We start from the raw sequence: 26326 nt of genomic DNA on the forward strand, positions 1-26326 counted from the left end.
CGCAGAGTCGCAGAGGCGCTCCCAGGGCTTCTCTCAGAGGGCAGGAGTACGAGCACCAGCCCCTCGAGCCTGTTGCATCCCCTGTCCATCTGACAAACCCTTCTATGGAGTACCCAACCCAGGAGAGTAGGCGAGACACAGTCCTGGTTCTCATGGGCTTCTTTTTATATCCCTTCTCCTCTTTGTCCTTCCCCGTCATGGTGGACCATATTAGGATTAATTTGTCTATCCATTCACTAGAAATTAGACTGACACTCCATGCTCAGTCCATTTAAGCTACCAGCCATAGTTAGCCAGGATTCAACTGCACTCCACATATAACCTCAGGGTAAGGACTTGTGTGCCCATCGTATGACAACTGTCTACTTGGGTGCTCGGAGGCTCAGGCTGACAGCCTCACACGCTGGGGTGAGTCCAAAGAGAAGCCTCCAGGCGGTGAGGGACTCAGGATGCTTAGGGAGGACATTGAACAATCACTAAAGTACTCGAACTTCATCCTGCTCAATAGGAGGGTGAAAATGTATAAGACCAAACACTGAAAAATACAGGCTACAATAAAAGTCGCGTGAGCACCTGTGGGGAGTGAAATACATTTCAGTTAAAATCACATCCCCAGCATTAAAACACTTTCGTGAACATAAACATTTTTAAGCCTTTAGTTTCCGATTTTGGAAATTGGAGATAAAAGTAGTGCAAACATTGAATGGTTGTGAAGATCCAGTGGGGTTGTTCCCATCAACCACTTTTAAAACCCACAGCCGCTAAGTTGATTCCAACTCACAGCAAGGGTTTCCAAGTCAAATCCTCTCTAGGAGAAACAGCCTCATCTTCTCCACTCCAGAGTGGCTGGAGGGTTTTGAACCTCCAACATCTAACTCACAGCACCACTCATTAGGATCCTTCACATCGACTGTCAGGGCTCAAGGTGAAAAACAAAATCTTCCCCTCATGGAATATCCCTTTTAGAAGAATACAGCCCTAAACCCTTTATTCTAATCTTATTCAAAGAAATACGAATTGTAAACATCTATCGAATAGACGTATGGAAAAGTACTGTGGATTTCTAAAACAAAAACTAATTTATATTCATGAAACATTACAGAAATCTTTTTCCTTAATGTTATTCATTTTATGGTTTGGAATGTACACAGCAAAATATGCACCAATACTAGTTTTTACATGCACAATTTAGTGGCATTATATTCTTAGAATTGTGCAACTATTCTTCCCCTGTTCTGATTAATATCCTCTTCTAATGAGGACATTAAACTAAACTCGCTGCCTCCTGAGGCTCCTATTTAATCTTTCAAGTTGCTGCTGTCAGTTCGATCCCAATGGACAATTCTGAAGAAGAGACCATAATGGTCGAGGCAGGTCCTTTCAGCTGATGAAGAGAAACCACTGTTCAGTTTGAAGAAGGCTTTAGCGGAGGATAATCGTTTCTGGGGTTCATCCACCCTCCACGACTCCCCAAAAGTCTACCGTCCATACTAATTTTAACTTAGGTACTCCGGCCCCACTCTCCTTTTGACGAGTATTGGTCAATGGAATCTTTCCTCAAGGTTTTTCATTTTCAATAATGATAGCCAGGCATCATCTAACTCTTCTGTTCCAAGGGCCAAGGAGACTGTTGTTCATGGAAGCAATTATCCACACATCCCATATTCACCTCCTATTTCAGACTCTTATCCTCTCAGGTCCCAAAGAGAGACCAACTTTGCCTTACATGGCCACTCGTGAACTCTTAACTCCCCAAGCCCCCAACAAAAATCTTGGAAGTCAAACAGTGGCACCAAACACATGGTTTTAGGCCAACGATCTGGAATGTCCCATGAAACCATGACCCTAAACTTCCAAGCCAAGGAATCAAAGCCCGTAAGACATGCAGTTGTGCTTAAGCAACATCATCAAATACTCTTTTGTTGGGGATGGTGGTGAAGGGAAGGGTGTGTGTGGCAGTTACATAATCTCTTGTCAACTTGTGAAGGGGTGGAGTCTAGCCTGTCAATCAGGTAAGAGTTCGATGACTTCATTTGGAGGCACCATGTAGATAAATAGCTGACTGGAGGCCAGATACACACTCCCTGCAAGACATCCTACTGACAAGACACATGGAACTACCCTAGAGCCTTGGAGTAGGAGGAGTCACGGGGAGACCCCTGCCAGTGCTGAGATGGTTCCACTGCCAGAGGATCCACAAGACTTCCCACCCACTGGACTGTTACCTTCCTGCATTCTGTGTCATTTCATGTGTTGTGAGAGCCTGAAGAGTAATTTATAGATTGGTAGCAGAACTATGTTCTAATATCAGACTTATGGACTTGATCTGGACTGGGCTGGGATGTTTTCTCAATATACAGTTGCTCTTTTATATAAAACTCTTTCTTCTACACATTTGCGTTTCTGAATTTGTTTCTCTACTCAACCCAGAAAAAAATATCCTATAGATGGAGACCGAAAGCCCATCTGTGGACAATTGGACATCTTCTTACAGAAGGGTCACAAGAAAGAGACCAACCAGTCAGGGTGCAGTACAGCACCAATGAAAAATATACCTTTCCTTTAGTTCTTCAATGCTTTCTCTCCCCCACTATCATGACCCCAAGCATACCTTACAAATTCAGCTAGACCAGAGCATGGACACCGGGTCAGATTCAGAGCTCACAACACAGGAAACCCACGACAGATAACCCCTCAGGACCAATAATGAGAGTAGCGATACCAGGAGGCTAAGGGGAAGGTGGGAGGAACTGATCACAATGATCTACATATAACTCTCTCCCAGGGAGATGGACAACAGGAAAGTGGATGAAAGGAGACATCAGACAGTGTAAGATATGAAAAAAACAATAATTTATAAATTATTAAGGGTTCATGAGGAGGGAGGGTGGGGGAAATGACCTGATACCAAGGGCACAAGTAGAAAGAAAATGTTTTGAAAATGATAAGGGCAACACATGTGCAAAGGTGCTTGACACAGTGGATGGATGGATGGATGGATGGATGGATGGATGGATGGATGGATGGATTGTGATAAGAGCTGTACGAGCCCCAATATAATGATTTAACAAAAAGCAGCTGCTCTTGTTGCTGTTGAGTTGATTCTGAAATAAAACTATGCTCTGCATCGTTTTCAGGGCTGTGAGGTTTCAAAATCACACCTGACTCACAAGTTAGAAGGACCATAAGTGCCGTGCCTCATGAAGGAGCCCTGGTTGAGGAGTGGGTTACATATTGGGCTGTGAGTTGCAAGGTCAGCAGTTGGAAACCACCAGCCACTCAGCAGGAGAAGGAGGAGGCTTTCTACTCCTATAGGCAATTATAGTCTCGGAAAACCCACGGGGCTGTTCTCCCCTGCTCTACAGTCACTAGTGGTCCGAATCTACTCCTTGGCAGTGAGTTTGGAGGGGGTTTTGGGTGCTATACAAATGAATCAAAATTCTATTGTTTGATTTTAGTAGTCAAAGCAACTAAAATCCTCAAATGCCCTTCCACCTTGGGCCATCTCACATGCAGTGTGCAATATACTGAGCGGAGCTCCAAACACAGAGATCAAAACCAGGAGAGGGAAGCCCGCTGGTCCTGTCCTGGAATCCTGTAACAAGCTTTGGAAAGAAACCAAGAAGGAAAAAAAGAAAACTTTCTAAGTCAGTCTAGACTTCATTGCTTCAGAACGAACCCTCATCTCCCAAGGCGATGGCAAGGGGCTGATAATCAGGATTCGCTAGGAGATGGCTAAATGCCAACTTTATCTCATCAGCAGCCTTCAGTTACTCCCATCTATCTCGAACCCCCATCATGGTTTCTAGCACCCGATAATAACGAGACACCAGCCTCAGAAACTAGCTAGCAGACCGTATTAGATTCAGCTGTTCACCCTCACGATGATCAATCGCAAATTTTAAGGGATTGTTGTGTGAAACTGACAGGTGATTTCTAAACTGTCCTCAGCAAATCAATCTTTGCCACTAATCACGAACGACACCTCAGTAGATACTGCTATTGGGAATGAAAAGTCAGAAAAAATAATTTGTAAGTTCCCCAATCTGCAACCATGGGAGAGTCAGTCTGCTACAACTGAGAAAGGGAGCTTGAGTGAAATATCACTAATTATGGTCAATAAATGGTTTAGAAAGTGAGGCGTCCTGGTAGCATAGTGGTTATTGACTGGGCTGTGATGTGAAAAGTTGGTAATTTGAAACCATCAGCCACTCCAAAGGAGAAAGACGAGGCTTTCTACTCCTGTCAAGAGTTACAGTCTCGGGAACCAACAGGGACAGTTCCATGTTGTCCTCAACGGTCACTGTGTGTTGGCACAACTTGATGGCAGCAACTTTGGCTTCGGTTTGGAATATTTCCCAAAGTGTGTGAGACCAATCCCATTAGTGGAATTCAAGAACATTTTATGAAGTGCAAGGATAAACTTTTAAAAAGTGATTACATATTAATTCTAGTTTAGAAAAAGGTATAATTCTACATTAAACCTATGATTTCACGTGAAATATTTCGATGGACATCAAAGACTACAGCCTTCAATATAGATTAGAAGAGAGTATAAAGAAAACAGAATTCTTCACAATCAAACTAATGTACAACATCCTGAGATAAAGAGAAGAGATTAATTAAGGTTGTCAAATATATACATAATATATTTTTGCTCTACAATCAATGCTCATGTTAGCAGCCATGAAGAAATCAAATGACATGCAGAATTGGGCAAAGCTATTGCACAAGACGTCTTTCGAGTGTTAAAAAGCAGAGGCGTCGCTCTGAGAACTAAGATGTGCCGGATAGATGCCATGGTGTTTTCAGTTACTTCATATACACGTGAAAGCTGGACAATGAATTAGAAAGAGCGAAGAGCTGACACCTTTGACTCATGGTGTTGGCAAAGAATACTGATGCCAGAAGAATCCACAGGGGGATAAAGTACAATCTCTGAAGTACACTAGAGTGCTCCTTAGAAACATGGACAGCGTGGAGGGAGGGTGGGGTGGAAAGGGAGGACCAATTACAAGGATCTACATATAGCCTCCTCCCTGGGGGATGGGCAAGTTCTATTGGGCTGGCACCAGGAGAGACCAGTCTCTGGAAGAGGACAGCATGCTTAGGAAAGCAGAGGGAAAGGGAGCGCTCGCTGAGGTGGACTGACCCAGGCACTGCAACAAGGGCTCCGACACGGAAGCTGAACAAGTGCGAGGACGGCGCGGGAGCAGGCAGCACTTCATTCTGTCGTGCGCGGGGTGATTATGGGTTGGAACTGGCTCCATAGTGCAGTGCCAAACAACATTTATTAGGATGAGGCTGCTATAAAAATACTGATTTTGAAAAAAAATATGAAGTAAGTAATATTAAAGGTACACACAGGTATAGAAAAAACATGTGAAGATGGTGCAAGAAGACTTTGGCCAGGAAACACAGCCCTTCCCTGGGCTCCAAGGGCCCCTTTGCTGTTGTTAGATTCTGCCATGTGCTGAGTCACATCATCACGGCTGTCAAGCAGCTGAGTGATGCAACGAATGAATCACTGCCCGGCCTGCTCCGGTCTCACAATTGTTAAGTTTGAACCCAATATAAAAGCTACTATGTCATTCACTCTTGGGTGGGTCTTCCTCTGTTCTGCTCACTCTATTTTAACCAGCATGGTACCCTTCCTCAGGGACACACACTATGAAAACAGAGTTCCCTTTCTCAACTTCAGTCTGGCTTACAGAATGGGTGAACTGAACCTTCGATCTAAAAGCATCTGCCTGACTCTGAGCTACACAGTTCACAAGCTGTTCCAGGGGGCAGAGATGGAAAGGGATGCCCTGACTCTGAGGCTCGTGCTCAGGCAGGCGAGAAGGATCAGTCGATCATGCTGCAGCAACTCGGCAAAACATCAGGGGCCCCGTTTTGTAAAGAACAAACCAACAGGTCTTTCAGTGTAAGGGAGAACAAAATAGATATTGCCTTCTGAGACTGACAAATACGTTTTTAAGTTCCTGAATTTCCTAAGCACCTACAAAACAGGTTTTTAACCAATGTTTGAATCAATGGATGGCTGTGGGCAGCTGCCGATGAGTCGACCCCACAGACTCACGGCGACCCTGCGTGTCGGAGTCTGGCTGCTTCCTGTGGGTGTCTTTACAGAAGCAGATCGCCGGTCCTGTGCTCCGGCTGTCACTGGGGGGATTAGAATCCCCAACTTTTGGATTAGCAGTTGATCACAAATTGTACCACCCAGTCCTTGAAGAAATGAATAGCTAGTCATATCTTAACTTTATGCTTAACGAAAGTACTGTCAGCGTGAAACTTTACATAGAGGGGCACGAAAGCGGTAGCGGTACAAATGCCACCTACCCTGGGCACCATCTTCACGTGGAACAGTATATTTCGGAAGGAGTGGCCATCACTGGCCTGCAGGACTGCGATATCAGATGTGCTATCGGAGCCATCGTGAGCATAATGGAGAAGCCCCCGGGAGAGTTCATCCAGTTGGAATTGATAGAGAGGGGTTGTGGGAGCCCGAAGCATCTGGAGCAATTGGCCGTGGAGTGGAGGATCCAGCACTTCAACCAGCACGTCCTGGGGGTTGTCATCGTCCCGGATGTCAAGCAGCTGAGTGGTGATGCGTCCACTCTCTCCTTTGCTGATGTGGAGGACTTCGTTTCTCAGCACATACGGGGCCTAAAGAGTTGAAGGGAACATAGGGAAGAGAAGTCATTCCATCAAGAAAGAGAGGACAATATCATGAACTAGATCCCAGCTGTGTGTCACCTAACTGATATAGCTCTGCTTTCTAAGGAGATCTAGATGGTCCCGGAAGGTGCCAGACTGCTTTGTAGAGAAAGTATTTGTCAGGGGCATGGTCACTTGTGGTGCTCACAGTAAGTGTGGCTACATCACTCTTGCCTTTAGGTTCTAGAGCAGCGGTTCTCAATCTGTGGGCCGTGACCCCCTTGGGGGTCAAATGACTCTTTCACAGGGGTCGCCCAACTCATAACAGTAGCCAAATGACAGTTATGAAGTAGCAACGAAAATAATTTTATGGTTGGGGGGTCACCACAACATGAGGAACTATATTAAAGGGTTATGGCATTAGGAAGTTTTGAGAACCACTGTTCTAGAGATTTCTTAAACCATCCCTAAACCATAGTGTGGATGAGAAGCCATTGACCAGAGCTACTTGCTTCTAAATCTCTCACTTCTTTGCTTTCTTGATTATATTATATATGCATACACGATCCGTTGGAACCGAGGGCAGCGGAGTACTGTGGGATCCAACCATCACTTGCCTGCATACAAGAAAGACTCACAGGAGGTGTGGGATTGTGAGACCTGTGTTTGAAAACTGAACGTTTCGCTCCAGGTCACATTGCAGCATGCTAAGAAGATATTTCTGCATTCTGAATCCATGCTATTGCTGGTGCCTCCTAGTCAATTTCCTCACATTCTGATCCAAATCTTGATAGGACCCAACCCACCCAACCCCACCTGGAGTTGTAAAGGCTGAGAAGATTACAGTCTCGGTGAGCAAGGCAGCCACCTGGTTAGGTCACGCCACACTCCTAATATAGCAAAAGGCACAAGGCTTTCCTGAGGATCGTCAGACTTAAATCAGCAGATAAGATGTTCTTTCACAAAGTAAAAAATTAATGAACCACAACAGAAAGAAACACACACACACACACACACACACACACACACACATCAAGGCCAGAAGCCAAAGAAAACACTGTCTTAGGTGGTATTTTATATTGTTTGAAGTTGAACCATCCAAGACTATTCTTAGCACACTGTCTTCTTTAATCCAAATTACTTTCTTTACAACTAATTTCTTGGGCTCATGGAAATTATACTAGCCATTTAAGCAACATCTAACTAACTAATGCATCATTATAATCATCACATAATGAGACGCTACGTGACAGCTATCCCACAGAATTCCTGAGAGAGAATTCTACAGCTATAATTCTGTGCATGAGAACAGTCTCTCAAATTCTAAAAGAGAAAGGAAAGGTGAAATGTAAGATCAAAATCCACATATGGAAAAGCCTAAACTAACTTACATGATAAAATGCCAGAAAGGCTCAAGACTACATTGAAATGTTGCAGAAATTTAAAGGGACTGAACTAAACTAAACATATTTTTCTCAAACTCTATCTTTAAAAAGTTAAAATGGTTTTAAAAACTCTCATGTAATAAACAAAATTAAAATGTCTCGCTATGATCTACTCATTTGATTTGGGGACAGCAAAGAAGCACAATTCAGGGAACCATGGGAACTCACCCTCACAGATTAGGAGGTTATTGTCAATATCTATCCTAGATCGCATCTTCACCTACTGGAAGCAAGTGAGTTAGGCCAAAGAAAGAGGACACAAACCTCGGAGCGTCAATACTGATCAACATCTCGGACAGTAAGTTCTGAGACTATGGCTTAAACTTAGAGCAGGCAAATGTGCATGAATGCAAGTTAACACATCAGTGATCAGAACAGAAGGGACCACACATTAAAGTTTTTTTTAATAATGTAATTGGGTGCTCTTGCAGATATTATAACAATCCATAATTCAATTAGATCAAGCATAATTGTACAGTTCACATTCAGTTTTATAACATCTGCCGTGGTTTCTTCAGCTCCATTTGGCTGATGCCTCATTCAATTTTCACAAGAGCCTCTCAATCAGTGGTTCTCAATTTGTAGGTCATGACCCCTTTTTTGGGGTCCAACGACCCTGTCACAGGGGTCACCCGATTCATAACAGTATCAAAATTACAGTTATGAAATAGCAATGAAAATCATTTTATAGTTTGGGGGTCACAACTGTATTAAAGGGTTATGGCATTCGGGAGGTTGAGAACCACTGCTCTAAATAAAGACTGTCCGTGAGGTACAAGTGAGATCACTTCCTGTGTCTTTAACAATGTATAGGGCTCCATGCTTTCTTAAACAGTGCTGTTACTTAAGTGTTTAACGTTTATAAATGAATATCCCAAACATTTTAGCCTAAAAAGCTTTCCAAGACATGTATCTTTCAGTTTTCTCAATAGTACTTTAAAATCTATACTATTGGGTAGATTAATGATACTTATAAGAACTGCCAAATGTCACATGGAGGCTACTGAAATTATTTCTCAACACACTGATAATGCTGCTCTAAAAGTAGACCAAGGATATATGTGTATGTAAACTTTAGATACATTCATACATGTTGAGCTGACACTTCATTGTAAGTCCTAATCTAAGAACAATTGGTTCTCATGATGTGGCCCGGCTCAGTATTTGCCCTCATGAAGTGATCATCGAACATATGGGCGCTATAGCAAAGTATGGTGAAGAAATCAGATGGTGATCAGCTGTCAGAACAAACAGCTTCTAGGGTTTTTAAAAGCCTGTCTTAGCAGCTTTCAAGCTTGCCAAGCAGCCATCTAAGTGTTGCCTAAGATCACATGGAAGAAGCACACCAGCCCATGTGATCCAAGGATTATAAGTAATAGAATCCAAAATCAGAGGAAGGAACTGTATTAGAGATTCAAGTCTGAGCACGTAGTTTGCAGAAAGCTCCAAATGACAGACCATTGTCAAGGGATGTGAATGGCCTGCTCTCAGACAGAGTGCATCAGAAAGTGGGTGACTGAAGATATACTTAGGCTAAAAGTTAACATGTTATTGTTTGTCTTCCATTTTGACACATTTTTAATTTGTTTTGGTTTCTATTTTCTTCTGATTGCTTTTGGATTGAGGTTTTTACACATTTTATTTTGTTGTTGTTAGGGCTTCTTTGGAATGATTTTTCCCTTAAATGAAACCCAGGATAAGTCATGCACAGATGCAGTAACTAGAGGTTGTGGTGGGGGAGGCGGGAGGGCAGTGGGGATCTGATAACAATGGGCACAAGGACAAAGGAAAAGTTCTAACATTGATGTGATGCCGATTGCACAGCACTATATATTTAAACCCTGAGTTGTATGAAATGTAAACGACATGCCAATTAAACTGTTAAAAAGGCGACTATGTAGGATAAGTTAAAACAGGTGTCTTTTCAATCATTCAAAACATGCACAACTCTGCAAGTCAAGGTGACTGTGATGAAAATGTCCTTGTTGAGTAGAGGCTAGTTTAATCAGTCCAATGAGAGGGCCAATGGTCATCACAAAGGGTAAGAAGAACTTGTCCGTAAGTCAGGGGTTCATAAGCGGGAGATTGCCTGTCTTCTAAACTCAGTGCACAGGCATGCAGTTGCACGGTGGAGCAACTAAACATTCGACACGGAATCCCATATCTCCAAGAGAGAAAGATGTAGATAAATTTATTAATCAAGGGATAAGGAAAGTCATAGTAACTAGACCGCTATCTTTGAATTATTTTAAAGGGCTGGTGTCAGATAGCAAAATGCAATGTCTAAGAACACAGAGTCTGGAACCAGATCTCATAGGCTTGACTCTTAGGTCTCTATTTAATAGCTATGTCACCACAGGCAAGCTACTGAACCACTCCAGAATTTCCTTTCCTCGTCTGTACATTGGAGATAATGATACCCACCTCATAGGGTTGGCACCTCTTAGGTTGGTTGTATGGGTGTGAAGACTCTTAGAGTACTGTAGAAACATTAGTGATTACTAGGCTTACTAGCACCGCCCCAAATACTAAACATATTCCATTGGCTTGACTTGTGGAAAATGAACCAAGAATAATTTAGTTCCATCCTTTTTGCTGTGAAGGCAAGAAACCTTGAGTTGTCTTTGAGAATCAGTAGGCATATGAAATGAATAGTTTGGCATTTTTATTACCTGTGTTGAAAATGCTTGTACGTTGATCAGTTGTGGCTCTGAGAAGAACTGTTGGTCACTAATTTTCAGGGAAAAGTAACCTTTCCTAAAAGAAGTCCGGGAGAAATAAAAGAAGAAGAAGAAAAAAGTCATTAAATGAGTTTTAGAAAGAACAAAAAAAAATATGAGGGGCTTCAAAAAGTTCACCCAAAAAATGTAGTTAAAAGATAACAGATTTTTTCCCTCAAACTTTTTGAGAAACCCTTCTCCCTTGTATTTTCTGGCATTGAAGAATTTAGATTGAAATGATCTACATTCATACAATAGCCATACCATAACTAAAAATTAAATATATAAAATATATTTATATATTATATACTTTAAAATGCAGTCTACAATACTATGCATTTTTACCCCTTTAATAACAATGACTTAACCTTTTGTTTTTCTAATTTCCTAAAATTGATTAAGTAAACTCTTAAAAAAGAAGTTGCTGGGGAAAGACAAGTTAGTAAAATAGTCTAAGCCAGTGACTACATTGGAGCACAGAATGGAACTTTTTACAGTCTGACCAATTCATATTGAATCCTTCTTCCCCCAGACCCGCCTCCCCCACCCCTGGCCAATTCCTGTGAGTTGACTCTCAAGATTAGTGTCTACAGTGTCTGAATCCCAAGATTTCATCCATCCTCCCATCACACACCCTGTGTGAACAGGCAGAGGGAAGGATAGTTCATTCTATCCCTTGAGAATGTGGACCTGGCCTAAGAGCCAATAGTTAATCTCGCCACTTGACTATCAGGCAATGCAGTTTGCTGTACGGACTAGAATGTGGAACAATGCGGTTTACCAGAGAGATGAATGAAGCCAATGAACACAGAGACAGAGAGAGATGAGAACTGACTCCGGACTGCTTCCCATTACCAGTGCCGCTTCCAGGCTGGCACTGCAGGCAGTTGCCCTTGTTGTCTTTGAGATCCACGCCACCCTTTCAATGTTACAAGCCTTACTTTCACCTCATTGAGTTCATCCTGGCTTCCATTATTTGTAACCAGTCTTAATTAATAGCGAGGACCAAATGCGGTTTACACACTCTTATGGTTCTCACCTCCTTTGAAAGGTGTTGTTCAAGCAGCTTCAGAGACTGATAGCAGGGGCTGTAGGAGTCAGGCAGCTTTATACTTACAACAAGTATGTAACTCATCGCTGGCTGCTGAGACCTGGTGAAAGCACCGTGGGAGCTTCTATATCCTAGTCTACCTTAAGGGAACTTGGTGTAAAGGTTCTGTAAAATATATTCTTGAAAGTAAAATGAAAGACTGTGGATGAATCTCAAAAGCAGTAGAGTAAGAGCAAAAGTCCACACTGTATACTTTCATTTATATGGCATTGAAGAAAAGATGAAAGTACCGGAACACAGAGAGACAGATGGATGGTGGCCATGAGCTGGGGTGGTGGAAACATAATTGAATTTAAGGAGGCACAAAGGGGATTCCTAAGGGCCGTGGGAATACTCTATCTGAATTGCAGTTGTGGTCACAGGATTATACACATTTGTCAATACTCACTAAACTATGCACTAAAACATGGCGAATTTTACTGAATGCATATTACACCTCAATAATCCTGATTTTTATTCAAAGTATTCTTGTCTTCCCTTATATGCGATCCTCGGTCTCATTTTCTGCCCTTCTTTAAGTCCTGTCCTTCTGCCCCTCCAACTCCAGAATTCAAGGAAATGCTATTGGTGGAAGCAAAAGAGTGAGGAAAGAAGAGGTGGCTGTTCCCAGCGCACTGAGGGGAGGATTTCCGTAGCTCCAAGAAAGATTCACTGCCCTTGAGGCAATTCTGACTCCTGGCAACCCTACGGGCCCAGGTGGAACTGCCCCCGTGGGTTTCTGAGACTGTAACTCTCTGCAGGAGTAGAAAGTTTCTTCTTTCTCCCACAGAGCAGCTGGTGGTTTCAAACAGTTGACCTTTCATATCACAGCCCAACACGTAGCCACAATGCCACCAGAGCACCATGATTTTGGTAGTGTTAAATTTAAATAACAGTGTCAACATCTTAGCAAAGCCAGAGTAGCAAGGTCATTACAATCACATTTGTGGCTATCTTTTACTCCACAGGAGGATTTCATTCCCAAAGGAATCAGAGTGAAGGTATTCGAATATAAAAAATAATGGTCAATGTGCTCATGGGAATAAACAAAACACACACCTAATGTAACAAGTTGTCCCTTTCAGTTTTGTAACTTTAGAGGTTTATGCGATTTCCCTTTTCCACGACTTTCTAATAATCTTATTATTCCTTTCGATATTTGTTTTGGATTTTTATAAATTTAGTAGCTAGAAATAAAAAGAAAATCAGTCATGGGCAATACATGCATACATAAGTGAAGGGCTGAAGAACAGAATGTCACTGTGAGGACTAAGGCGGGACTGATCCAAGGCATGGTATTTTCAGTCGCCTCATATGCATGTGAAAGCTGGGCATGGAATCAGGAAGACTGAAGAAAAAGTGATGCACTTGAAGTGTGGGGCTGGTGACAAATACTGAAAGCACAATGGAGTGCCAAAAGGAAAAACCAATCTGTCTTAGAAGTACAGCCAGAGTGAATCGTGGAGTCAGGCATAGAGAGACTTTATTGCACACACTTTGAACATATTGTCGAGAGAGATCGGTCCCTGGAGAAAGGCATCATGCTTAGTAGAGCAGAAGGGCTGCGAAGAATGAGTGAAGATCCTTGAGGAGACTGATTGGCACTCTGGCTGCAACAATTGGGAGGCTGGTCCAGGGCCAGGTGGAGTTCTGCTCTGTTATACGGAAGGAGAGGCGGCAGAGTGGACTGGAAGGTACAGAGGAGCAGTCGAGGTGGAAGGAAGTGAAGGGATGGCAGGGGACATCCCTGCCGTCAACTAGATTAGAGGGGAGATGGGTGTTAACTCGGGTGAAGAAAACATTCCACAAGAGGGAACTGCAGGGGTCAGAGAGAGATGATGGAAGCAGGGCAAGCCAATGAGGCGTTTGATATGTTGCTGAATACAAGAGGATCTGATGAGAAAACTCTCACTGGATTCACAAGAAAAACAACAACAACCTGGTAAGAGCTTAAAAACCGATTGCGACAAGTCAACTTCGACTGATGGTGATCCCATGTGTGTCACCATGGGGGTTTTGCACGGGCTGAGTTTTCAGCATTAGTTCACCAGGCCTTTCCCTGGCTGTTCATCTAGGTGGATTTAAACTTTCAAACTTCAAGGTGCGTTAGCCATTTGCACGCCCCAGGGGCTCCAAAAAGAGATTAACCCCTGGTTTCTGGACATTGCTTCTATACCTATCTCAATGGGCATGTGTCAAATTGACACGTGAACAAAGCTGCTCATTTCCTTTAAACACCAACTTATTTTACTTACAAGCAACATAATTACACATTATTAACTTATAAATGAAACTCTGTGAGACTATATATTTATATAAGATATATAATATGTGACATTATGCAACATTTGAGATTCTGGGAGTTGCTTAGGTCAGTCAGTATGACAATCTCCGCTGCATTGTTCATCTTTGTATTTCATGTTGACTCTCTAATAACTTTGACTATGTGTACATTGATTACTGAAGTAATGCTTCCATGAATGGAACCGCTTTACTGAGACTAATACTCAATTTACATTCACTTCAAATTGACGTGCATCCATAGAGAAAGGTTATACCACAGAGAATTTGAGATTAGGAGGCTTAGAAGAAAATGAATTTGGACATCTATTTGTCTTGTTAAATGCATAAATAATGGTCGGGGATAAATGTAACTGGTTGCTGTCATTTTCATGGAGGAAATGGAAATGCATCGAAAGGACGCATCCCACCAGGCCGGTGTTAGAGAGCTTCAACCGACAGGAGGGCAAACCTTCATGCACTGATTGTCTATGGAGTGTCACACTTTTGACAAGTCATTGCAAGACAGCGCAGTACAGAGCTGTGGGTAATGTGTAGGAGGGGAATGCAAGCACATAAGAACTCCGCTCGCAGCAGGATGGATAGATGCAGGCATGTGATGGATAAGCACATAAGAACAGGATGGATAGATGCAGGCATGTGATGCGAATCTGAAGCTAGTTCAGTGCCGTCAAACACCGAGCAGCAAGCTCCGTCTCTGCTGCCGCACTTCTCCCTGCAGTGAGCCTTTGCCTGGAGAGCGGAAGCATCCCCGTTAGTCTTACCCTATTCAAAAAGAAACTGCCAGGGACTCAGTCCTGACTCACAGCAACACTGCTCCTGGTTCCTGAGGCTGTAAGTGTCTGTAGGGCAGAGAGCCCCATCTTTCCCCAGTGGGGTCAAACCGCTGACCTTGCTCAACATGACAGCCACTAAACCACCAGGGCTCCTCTCGTGTTTTTTTAAATAATTTTACTGGGGGCTCGTACAACTCTTATCACAATCCACACATCCATCCATTGTGTCAAGAACATTTGTACATTTGTTGCCATCATCATTTTCCAAACATTTTCTTAAGATTGATAAATTTCATAATACAATGGAGGGCCACATTGCTCTCCTGTTACCTCCTACGTAGAGAAGTAGTAATATAGTTTATGATGCAATAGAGTGATACCTCAAATTTCCAAGACTATCCCTAAAAATTGGGCAACCTCATGATGTGCACTGCTTCCAGACTATGCAGCATCTCCATGCTGTGGATGTATTACTAGACTAATGGATATTGATCCTCAATTGACTTTTGTAAGCTATATCTATTTTCCCATACTTTAGTGGGTGCTCTTACAGCTCTTATCACAATCCATACATTCATCCGTTGTGTCAAGCACATTTACACATATGCCACCATCATCATTTTCAAAGCATTCTCTTCCCACTTGAGCCTCTGATATCAGCTTCCCATTTCTTCCCCCTCCATTTTCTACCCTCCCTCCCTCACGAACCTTTATAAGTAATAGATTATTATTTCCATATCTTACGTCATCCTTCATCACCTCTCACCCACTTTTCTGTTGTTCATCCACCTGGGAGGGGGTTATAGAGTGATCCTTGTGATCAGTGTCCCTTTTCTCCCACCACCCTTCCCTAATCCTCCTGGTATCTCTACTTTCCTTGTTGGATCTGAGGGGTTTATCTATCCTGCATTCCCTGTGTTGCAGGCTCTTATCTGTAGCAATGTGCATGTTCTGGTTTAATCTGATTTGCAAGGTATAATTGAAGTCTTGATAGTGGGGGGAAGGAAGCACCAAAGAACTAGCGGAAAGTTGTGTGTTTCATTGGTGCTATACTGCACCCTGACTGTCTCATCTCTTCCCTGTTACCCCTCTGTGAGGGGATGGCCAATTGTCTACAGTTGGGCATTGGGTCTCCACTCCATGCTGCCCCCCTGCATTCACATTGGGTATGATTTTATTCTAGGTCTTAGATTCCTGATACCCGATCCCATTGACACCTCATGATCACACAGATTGGTGTGCTTCTTCCATGTGGGCTTTATGGCTTCTGAGTTAGATGGCCGCTTGTTTATCTGCTAGCCTTTAAGACCCCAGATGCTATATATTTTGATAGCCAGGCACCATCAGCTTTGTTCACCACATTTGCTTATACACCCATTTTGTCTTCAGCGATCTTGTTGGAAATGTGAGCATCACAGAGTGCCAGATTGTTAGAACAAAGTATTCTTGTGTTGAGGGAGTACTTGAGTCAAGGCCCAGTGTCCATCTGCAACCTTAATATATAGATATGAGTACATAATTCTCTTCCCTTCCCATTATATATATTAACATATATACATGCCTGTATTTAGATCTCTATAAATGCCCTTTGCCACCTGGTTCTTGCCTCTATTTCCTTTTACTTTCCTCTTGTCCCACCATCATGTTTGGCCTTCATTGGGGTTTAGTAACTCCTCTCATATTTGTAACCACTGTCACCTGGTTGATTCTGACTCACATCGACCCTGGATAGAGTTCCTGAGACTGTGTAAATCTTTATGGGAGTCGGAAGCTTCAGCTCTCTTTCTAAGAATGGCTTTGACCCCTCCGATTTTGTGGCTAGCAAGCCAAGGCTTACCCACAGCGCCTCCCGAGGTCCTTTCTCATATGGCTGAAAGCAAAACCCAAACTCACAGTCATCGAGTCAATGCTGACTCGGAGACCCTCTAATACACAGTTCTGCTCCTGTGAGTGTCCCAGACTGTAACTCTTTCTACGGGAGTAGAAAGTCCATTGTCTTTCTCCCCTCCCATGGCACTGCTGGGTGCTAACCTTGCAGTTAATGACTAACAAGTAACCACTAATTCACCAGGGTTCCTTCTCGCAGAAATCACAATGACTAGCAGCATGGTTTGTGGCATCAGAGAGCCCAGGACTAGAGTTCCAGTTTGACAGTCATGCGATGCCAGGCTTTGGGTAAGGTTACATATATTCTCAGGCCCCCCACTTCAATAGAGACCAGAAATGTGTTTACAATGTCTGCAGGGGACCAGCCAGACTCATGGCAATCCCGAGTGTGTCAGAGTACAGCTGTGCTCCATCGGGTTTCCTACCGATACAGCTGGCTTCTCAGACACAAACCACCCTACCATTCTTTTGAGATGCTCTACATGGACTCCAGCCTCTCCCCTTTCACTAGTGGCTGAGCTCCTTAATTGCTCCCCCTACCCAGGGCCAGGCTTGGCTCTGTAGTTAGCACTCAATAAATGCTAGTTGGTTTTTCACTCCTCTTTGGCCATCTTTTAGTGTGACTGCCCTCATTAGCACTGAGGTGGCAGGAGCAGTCACAACAGTAGTACAATCTCCTTTTCTGCCCACTAAGCCTCTGAACAAACAAACACACTTGGATTTAGTGTGTTGACAGTGGAAAATATCCACTTGTCCTTATCGCTGAGTTTCAATTCCTTATTTGCACATGTTTTTGACTCTGAATTATTTAACTGAGTTAAGCAGCACAGGGTGAAAGAGAATCTAAGAGGCTAATCTTTGGGGGACAGGCTTGGACTTCAGTTAGATTTACTCTGCTAATTACATGGGCTCTATTTGCCTGCCTCATGCTAACCTACTGCATTCCTGGAGCACATGTCAGCTGGGGTGGGGAGGACAGTCAGAAGCATGTTCAGCAAGCATCAAGGGCATACTTGATCAGGCTTAAAAATTAGCCACAATCAATCCCATCAGGTGTACGGTGACTCTCCATTTTCCTTCTAATTTTGAGACTTGCGGGAACATACTATACCTTTCAAAGCAAGTACGCCACCTTCTAGCCCATCCTCACCCCAGGACATGAACCAAATGTCAAGGAGACAGGCGCTGGAGCATCTGGGTCCATAACTAGTTCTGTTTCTGCTGAGCCCCCAAACTGGATCATTGGACGAGGAACTTTCCTGTTGCATCAGAGAATTACCCATAATTATGTGATAAAATGAAAATACCTTTAACAAAAGCACCCTCGTTGAGCAATTACAGCGAAATGATGACAGGCAGCTGAAAATGTGTGGTGCTTGTGGGCTCTTCCCACAAAGAAAAGGCATGACTAGTGAGACCGTAGGATGGGGAGGGGCAAAGCAGCCACAGAGGAACACGAGTCACCTGGGTTTTTCTTTGCTGTGCACAAAGCGCATCCTCTTCTCTTTCACGTCTGTCCAGCTGAAACGGCCCGCCTTTTCCAGCTGCACCTCTTTCCCATTCCGAGAGAGCACCAGCCTGCCATTGGTGGGCGTGCTCACAACGTGAAAGAGGAGGTCTTCAACCCTGCCGCCCTGGGCTTGCACATTCAGGAAGGAAAAATCCAGCGGCTTCATGGAACCAATTGGAAGGGTTAGGGAGCCATTCACATGAAGACTAGGGGTGTGTGTTTTACCTGGAAAACATGAATCCAAATGTCAGGCTTGGCATATTCACTAATAAGGTTCTTTAAGTGGGCCTGTAACGTAAATTCAGAACTACACTGATGAGATGCCACAACACAAACCTCTTTGTAACTAGCGGTTTATACCTGGCTGTTCATGGGACAAGTTGCCATTGTTTCACCAGTATTTTAATTCCCTTCTAGAAACTAAGCCAGTGAGGATAGGTTGGGAATGCCAAATTTCAAAGGGACTCATTCTGTTGTAGCACAGTGGGTTATGAGTCGGACAGCTATCTGAAAGGTCATCAGTTTGAAACCACTAGCTGCTCCTTGGGAGAAAGCGGAGGCTCTCTGCACTCATAAAGCCTCAGAGCCTCACAAAACACGAAGGGCAGCGTTCTACTCTGGTCTGTCAGGTGCTCTGAGTCGGAATGGACTCAATGGCAGGGAACTTCGTTTGTGGGCTGATTCTGTTGTATAGAGATTTTCTGTGCATGGAAACCAGCTTAACGGCGCATCACAACAACAGATGAAGGAGCCCTGGTGGAGCTGTGGGCTAATTGCAAAGTCCGTGGTTCACACCCACAACCTTCTCCTGTAAAGATGTAGTCTCAGGAAGCACATAGAGGGTCTCTATGGGTGAGCCATCAAGAATTAGCTTGATGGTAGTGCGCTTGGTGCTTTGTTCGGTTTGGTTTTAGTTGTATTGTAAGACGACTCTAGTTAAAGTAGAATTCATTTTCCCAAGTTTGACTGGAACTAAGTCTCACGAGGTACAACTGTCTCTCAGTTACTTAGAGTGTCCTGATGGATCCCAATGAAAGAGGCGCAAGATACTTCCCCCTCCCACCTCCCTTCCCTTCGGGAAATTGTTTAGGGGCTAGGAACATATAACTGACGGGGGGTGTGAATCCTGCCCCATGCTATCGATGATGAAGGACACAAACAAGCTTCAAAGCGAAGGCTAGCTCCGTGATAATGTGCTCCTAAGTTTCATTTGGGAGGTCTAGAATTAAGATTGACTTAAATTTTGCGTTGCTATTTATGCAGAAAAGAATACTAATATGTTGGGAGGGATAGTTCCTTTAACTTATTACCATATTCTTAATGGAAAGCCAGGTAGGTTGAAATCCCTCCCCTTCAACTGTGCAAACCTAATGAGGCTGGCTCCTCGTGCCAATTGTAACTTATACATCATTTATCTTCATAGTAAGCAAAAAGAAGATACCAGCACACTCCGGCAGCCATCTCTCTACTTTTCTATCCGCAGGTGAGTGTTTATATATGTTGATACGTGTTTATATAGGAAGGTGTGTACAGCTGTAACATACCTGTGCTTTATGCTCTATTTCTCGTCTGAGAGTTATGACTTTGAAGGCACAGGTGGTTTTGTTTCTTCCAAAGACCATAGAAGTTGGGGTTTCCCAATTTTCCACGTTCCCTAGATAGCTCTTTATTCCTTAGGGAACCCTGGTGGCATAGTGATTACGAGCTGGTCTGTGATACCCCTGGTCGGCATTTTGAAACCACCAGCAGCAACTCGTCGGGAGAAAGACTGGCTTTTCTACTCTGGTCAACACACACAGTCTCAAAAACCCACTAGGAGTTGCTATGAGTCAGCATTGACTCAATGGCAGGGAGCTTAGTTTTTTGTTTTTAATTCTTTAGGGGCACCAAGCTTTTCCCCAAACCCGGAATCCTACATTTGATATCAGATGAGTGACCTGTATCTGTAGACTAACCTTTTCATGGGGAAATTACCAGTGCGTTTACCAGACCGTATGAGGAGAGGCACTTACCAGCGCATGTCCCATTAGCAGAGAGGCCGGAGAAGCCAGGGACACAGGTGGAAACACAAAGGCCACTCTTCAAAGAGAACCCCTGGTCACAGAGGTGACACCGGTCCAAGTGGCTGCACTGCAGGCACCGTCGAGGGCATGCTATGAGAGAAAGCACATGTCGGAGAGGCCCAACAAGACACAGACACCCCCCCCCGCCCCCGACCAGGACCAGCAGTGAGAGGAAAATGCAAGGACTGCAGCCAGGGGCCTTAGAGCGTAAGTAACAGACCATCCCTCACTGTAGCTCCCTCTGTGTGTCTACAACGTTTCCGAAGGGACCGACCCACTCTCAGAAGGAGACGGAGACAGGGGAGCATGCCAGCATAAGCACAACGGCCCCAAATCAATGCAGGAAGATGGACCGTTCCAGAAGTCAATCAGACAGATGGTCTGCAGGCGCTCTCTGGTCCACTCCTCCTCTGTGCTCACTGTGGTTTGTGGCCACGGCACGGGCTCTGCCTCAGGACCACCCAGCACAACAGAATGGCATGCTGCCCGTGCCATCTTCCCGATCTTTGCAATGTCTGGGCCCATGGCTGTGGTTATTACGTAGTCTCTTCCCAACCTCAGCACGCACTAGAGAATGTTCTGCTTCATCTTTAAGTTTGTTTTCCATCGGGCAGTTTTCAGTAGATCGCCTCCACATGTTTCCTCCGAGCTGTCTTGCTCAGGAGGTTCCATTGAAGCCTATCCACCGTAGGTGAGCCGGCTAGGGTGTGCAACAGTGGTGGGTCAGCATCTGGGATCACTGCAGCACAGAAGCCGCCGCGGTGAGGCACACTGACAGCTGAGTGGTGGCTTCCTCAACTACCACATCGGGCAAGTTTCTGCAACTCTCAGTGTGGCTCCTTTCTCAAGCACGGGGCCATGGGTAGTGGGAAGAATGCATGCCTCGCCAGGCAAACTGACTACACCTCTGCCTGGGGCACAGCGAACGCTCCCTCGGACTGCCGCGATCTCTGGTGCTGCTGTTATGACAACTTTAAATGCACAGAGTGAGCCAGCGATGAGAAAACCCACAGATTGTTTCTTTGAATGAAGTTAATAGTAACAACTGCATAGGGTGGATTAGAAATTGGCCCATAGCATTCCCAAGGCTCCAAGTCTTACCACCATGTCTTTCTCCCAGGTAGGGGCTTGTGCAGTCTAACTTCCAACCTTTGGGTTAACAGCTATAGGTTTAGCCACTGAGCAACCAAGCGCCCTACTAATTTTCTATGAATTGCTTATTCTCTAATTGTTATACTTCTTTCATTGAGATTTTCTTATAGAGAGGCAACATCATATAGTTTAAAGGACTCGGTTGAAATTGGAAAATTCAATTTTCATATCTGATTTTGTCTGTTACCTGGCTAATATTCTTTAGTCTCTTTTTGTCTCCCATTTGCAAAACTGGATTTATAATGTCTCTTATAATCTACCTAGTCATTATAAATATCAATGAGGTAATGTAAATGAGGGGAATGGAGTTAAATGGAAGATGCTACATTGAGGTGGTGAGAATGACTGTTTTGTGCCAGGAGTTCTTGTTCAGGGCGTGAGCACTACTGTTCTTTCCAGCAAGGCGCAGGGTATTACCCTTTAGTTAGCAACGAGGAGAAACAACTGGTCAAAGAACAAATCTCTTGGATGAGCCAAGAGAGAAGGAGATTAAGATTTTGTGTTAAATTTAGTTCAACGATAGAAACTCCAGCTTGTGCCCCTAAATTGTCCCCCAAATCCTATTCTTCCAGGGGACTGTGCCAGCAGGAGGGTTACACGTGATTTAGTCTACACACTGGAAATTCAATGCCCAAGTCAATAGGACTGATTCATCCTTAATGGATGCCCCACTGGAGTTCAATAGAAGCATTTCCATTCCATAAAATATTGGCTCTGCCTCCATAAGGACCTTTCGGGACAACATTGATTTGTGCAAGAGAATTATTGGTCTGCTCTCCTATATCCATTTTAACCAGCAACTGGCAGATGTGCATGGGACACCATCAGTTACTTAGGTTGATCTCCCTGGGTTTTCTTCTCTTCCTAATCCAGATGCTCAGCTTGCTTACCTGAGCATCCACACCCTGGACTGATGTGATGCCCTCACTTGCTGCCAAAGGGCTTAGCCAAGTCTCCAAGTTACCTGTGCACTTGTTACTTGCGTGGTCTGCAAAGTACCCCTTCCCACATTCCAGGACACACCGGTTGTCCTGGAGAAGAAATGGCTCTTCACAGCGAGTACATTCCTGGGGACCTTGACACTGGAGACAAGGATGGCCACAGCCTGAAAGATAAACATTAAGTCAACAGGAGTCTTTCCATTTCAGTGGGCCGCTGGCTTTCATGGGAAGGTATTAGATTCTACTGGTCAATGCACTGGCCAAGGAGCCAAGGAGTCCCAGTTCTGAGGGCGAATATGAGCCTTAGTAGCTGGTCACTCAGCCCCTCTGGAGCTCACTGACTTACTCTCGAAAACACGCGTGGGCATACAAAGCCTTACCAACCTCACTCCTTGGGTGAAGATCAAATGAAATAATTAAAAATATTGGATAAGCTATATCGTTACTAACAGCAATTACCCATTAGTATAACTACTAGCCAGCCTTTGACTCTCTGCACTAATGTACAGACGTGTTAGCTGATTCTTGAAGTCAGTTACCAGTGTCTTGTGTGCTCCCTTGCAGGGAAGCAGCCTGTCTACTTTTGATGAGATTTCAGAATCTGCGGATCTGGAGGGGATCCTCGGCCCAAAGAAGTGACATGAGTTCAGACACAACTGGTGGAAGCATGATGACGGCCCACAGACCTCTCCACCACCACCACTCCACTAGCATGGAGTCCACATCAAGGCACAGTGCAACTGTGGGGCAGAGGAGAACTCCTTCGTAGTGGAGGTTTCTGAGACTGTCAGTCTTTACAGAAGCAGACAGCCTCAGCTTTCTCCCATGGAGTGGCTGCTCAGCTTCTCAGTGATTAACTCACTGCACCACCAAGGCTTCTGATCTGGAGAACTGCACCGCTCAGTTCCCAAGAAAGCCCAAGAGCAATGGCTAGTTCATTAACTGTTAGGCAGCTAGAACACACCTAAGGTCTCCGCACACAACGCAGGTTGTATTTGGGCAAGGGAAAGGAAACGGGGCATTCTCGTTATTCCAAAGAAAAGGCCTTAGGAAAGAAACCAGGAACTCCATAAAAAGCCAGGCTCCTCCGTAGAACAGTGCAAATCAGATGAGTGCGCAGCTTGGATGAGCCCAGAGTCGGGGCTTGAGAGACTTACTCTTGCAGAGGCCCAAGTCCCGGTAGAATGGTGGCGAGCACTGCTCCACGCAGGTGCCGTCCTGGAGAACATAGCCATCCATACACTGCAGGCAGTCTGTTCTCAGAGGTCCCGTGCATACATTGCAACTCCAATCACACTCTAGAAAGAAAACTCATGTTAGATCAGCATCCCTTCTGCCCTCCCTTGGTCCCAGGGGCTCATCTAGGAGGATGCTGAACGCAGCTCAAAGGGTAAAGTGGAGATGACATAAGAGATGTCAGATAAGTGAGCTCTAACAAGGCTTCTGCTTGTAGAAGTCTGAATGTTTCTCTGAGGTTTACAGTTTCCTAATTATGTGCGACATGGGCATGTACAAGGCTCACTCCAAGCTTGTGCAGGGTCTGCCTGTCAGTGAGGCTGCTGAGGAGCCTGATCAACTTTATCTTATTCCCCGGGCCCCAGAGTGCTCTATTCCTGTGCTGTGCCTCCAAGTCTTCATGCAAAGCTGGCTCTAGGAGGGGCCAACTGGTCCCACAAATGCTTGATAAGGGCTAGATGTCAGAAACCCAAGGCAGAATGCACCTGCTGCTGCCGCCACTATAGACACCAGATGTGTGGCTCAGTATCAGGTGCTAAGCAAGGCAGAAAGAACCAACAATAGTTGGATTGCATGGGGCATAAACGAACTTTCCAGAAAGAAAGCGCACCAGAACCAACTCATTTACTCATCCATTGACTGAACACGTAGATATGGTGGGCATACACGGAAGAGGGCCTAAGAGGAAGGAGAGTGTGTGTGCGAGGACCCTGTAGTCAGGAAGGGTAGTTCCTAGCTCAGTCGGTCTCAACTTAGGACGTGTACCCCAGTAACCCGGAGGAATGATCACAGATACAGATGACAGGCCTGAGCACCGACTCTGGAATCAGGGAGACACACTGCTCCCGCTGTTGATTGTACTGGTGCAGGCAGCAGGGACACACTCAGGACACTCGGTCTGAGAGTCAGCGTTGTAGCTAGTAAATCCTTCTTGAAAGAAAATGGGAAAGATGGTGTGGGTGTCACTTTTTTTAATCTACCTTAGTGTATGCCACTGTTTCCCCCAGGATCCCTGGCGACATGTTGGCAACATGTTGGGTTGCAAAACTCAAGGACAGCAGTTTGAAACCACCAGCTGCCTGGCGAGAGAAAGACAAGGGCTTTCTACTCCTGTAAAGAGCTACAATCTTGGAAACTCACTCAGCCCGCCTTCCTAAGAAGCCGGGGAAGCCTCTCATTAGTCACCTTCCCTTCCTCCTTGGTGCAATATTGCTAGGTCCCAAAGAAGCAAGTAAATGCACAAGACAGCACATGTGCTTCGAAAAGATTTATAAAGTTAATCTCTCTCATTTATTTGACTGAATCAGTCCTGGGGGGCGGGATGACTAAAACAGAGCCTTGAAAACTGCCAACATAGTTATGAAATCATTTACAACGGGGAGGATTTGTGATGATCTTGTTTTTCACCACAGACAGCCTCTGGCACAGCCTCTGGTTAGAAGGAGAGGGAGCAAAATAGAATGGCTTCTTTGGTTTTGAACAGAGCAGACCACCTAAGACGATAACCAAGCCAAATGTCTGGGAATGAAAACGGATGCCGTTTGGAAAGCCGTAAAGCACCCCTGGTTTACTTGACAGATGTTTGACCCCTTTTTCCAAGTCCTTGATTCTCTGCCAGAACCAGACAGAGGGAAAGCTGGAAGGTATGAAGAAGGAAAATGGAGTACGATCAAGGAGAGGTGGTTCTTTAACTATCTTTCCCTGGTTGCAATAGAGCCCTATTCATGGTGACCCATGTGGTCAGGCTAGAACTGTGCTACACAGGGTTTTCAACGGCTGACTTCAGAAACAAACTCTGCCACGGAGGCGAACCTGACTCCCGTGGACCTTGTAGGACAGGGTCAAACCTCCTGGAGTTTCCCAGACTGAACCTGTTTGGGGAAGTAGAAAGCCGCATCTCTCTCCCTTGAAGTTCCCGGTGGGTTCCAACTGATGACCTTCTGGTTACCAGTCTAATGTGTAACCCATTATACCACTAGGGATGTAGATGGTACTCAAAAAGGTTTCCTTCATAACACACATAAAACAAGTCTGTGCTTTTATCCGAGGACTTCCAAACCCATAAAGTGCAATGGGTTTTCCCAGTGTTGGCACTGGATGTCTGTAGCAAAGGGGTATCAATGAGGAGGAGAAGAATCCTTACACACATTTAGGATGAGCTTTACCTTTGCACGTCCTGGTGGCGAAGTCAAGATAGTACTGCGGGGCACAACTCTCGTACTGACACTCCCCAGAGAGCAGGACCTTGTTTGGATCCCGGCAGGAGGTGCAGCTGGCCTGTGAATCACAGCTTCGACAAGGTGTGTCGCATGCTAAGCAGGTAGGAGAAGAATGGCCAAATGGTTACAACTGCAAATAGAGACGCACTGCTCACACCTAGACAGATGCTGCCAAAGAACAAGGCCCTGTGCCGACCTGCTCTTTCATGGTGGCTCAGAACCCTCCCTGGCGATGAGAAGAAACAAGAAATATTATTTGCATTCTCCAAAATAAAAGCAGGGTACTCTTCCTCTCGGGAGAAGATACATGATAAACCTGAGAATGG

General features: G+C 44.7%; 1 protein-coding gene across 1 annotated transcript in view; it reads right to left on the reverse strand.

Annotated features, from left to right (window-relative positions):
• FRAS1 (Fraser extracellular matrix complex subunit 1) overlaps window positions 1–26326 on the reverse strand; it is a 587299-nt gene that overhangs the window by 179118 nt on the left and 381855 nt on the right. The window contains exons 23-29 of the mRNA XM_075544919.1: window positions 25947–26093; window positions 23703–23843; window positions 22569–22709; window positions 20402–20542; window positions 18344–18614; window positions 10778–10862; window positions 6343–6669 (exon numbers count right to left, since the gene is read on the reverse strand). Coding sequence (XP_075401034.1) covers window positions 6343–6669; window positions 10778–10862; window positions 18344–18614; window positions 20402–20542; window positions 22569–22709; window positions 23703–23843; window positions 25947–26093 — 1253 coding nt within the window. The remainder of the gene's footprint in view (window positions 1–6342; window positions 6670–10777; window positions 10863–18343; window positions 18615–20401; window positions 20543–22568; window positions 22710–23702; window positions 23844–25946; window positions 26094–26326) is intronic.

The sequence above is a fragment of the Tenrec ecaudatus genome, chromosome 3 (assembly GCF_050624435.1).
Source record: "Tenrec ecaudatus isolate mTenEca1 chromosome 3, mTenEca1.hap1, whole genome shotgun sequence".
Classification (NCBI taxonomy): domain Eukaryota; kingdom Metazoa; phylum Chordata; class Mammalia; order Afrosoricida; family Tenrecidae; genus Tenrec; species Tenrec ecaudatus.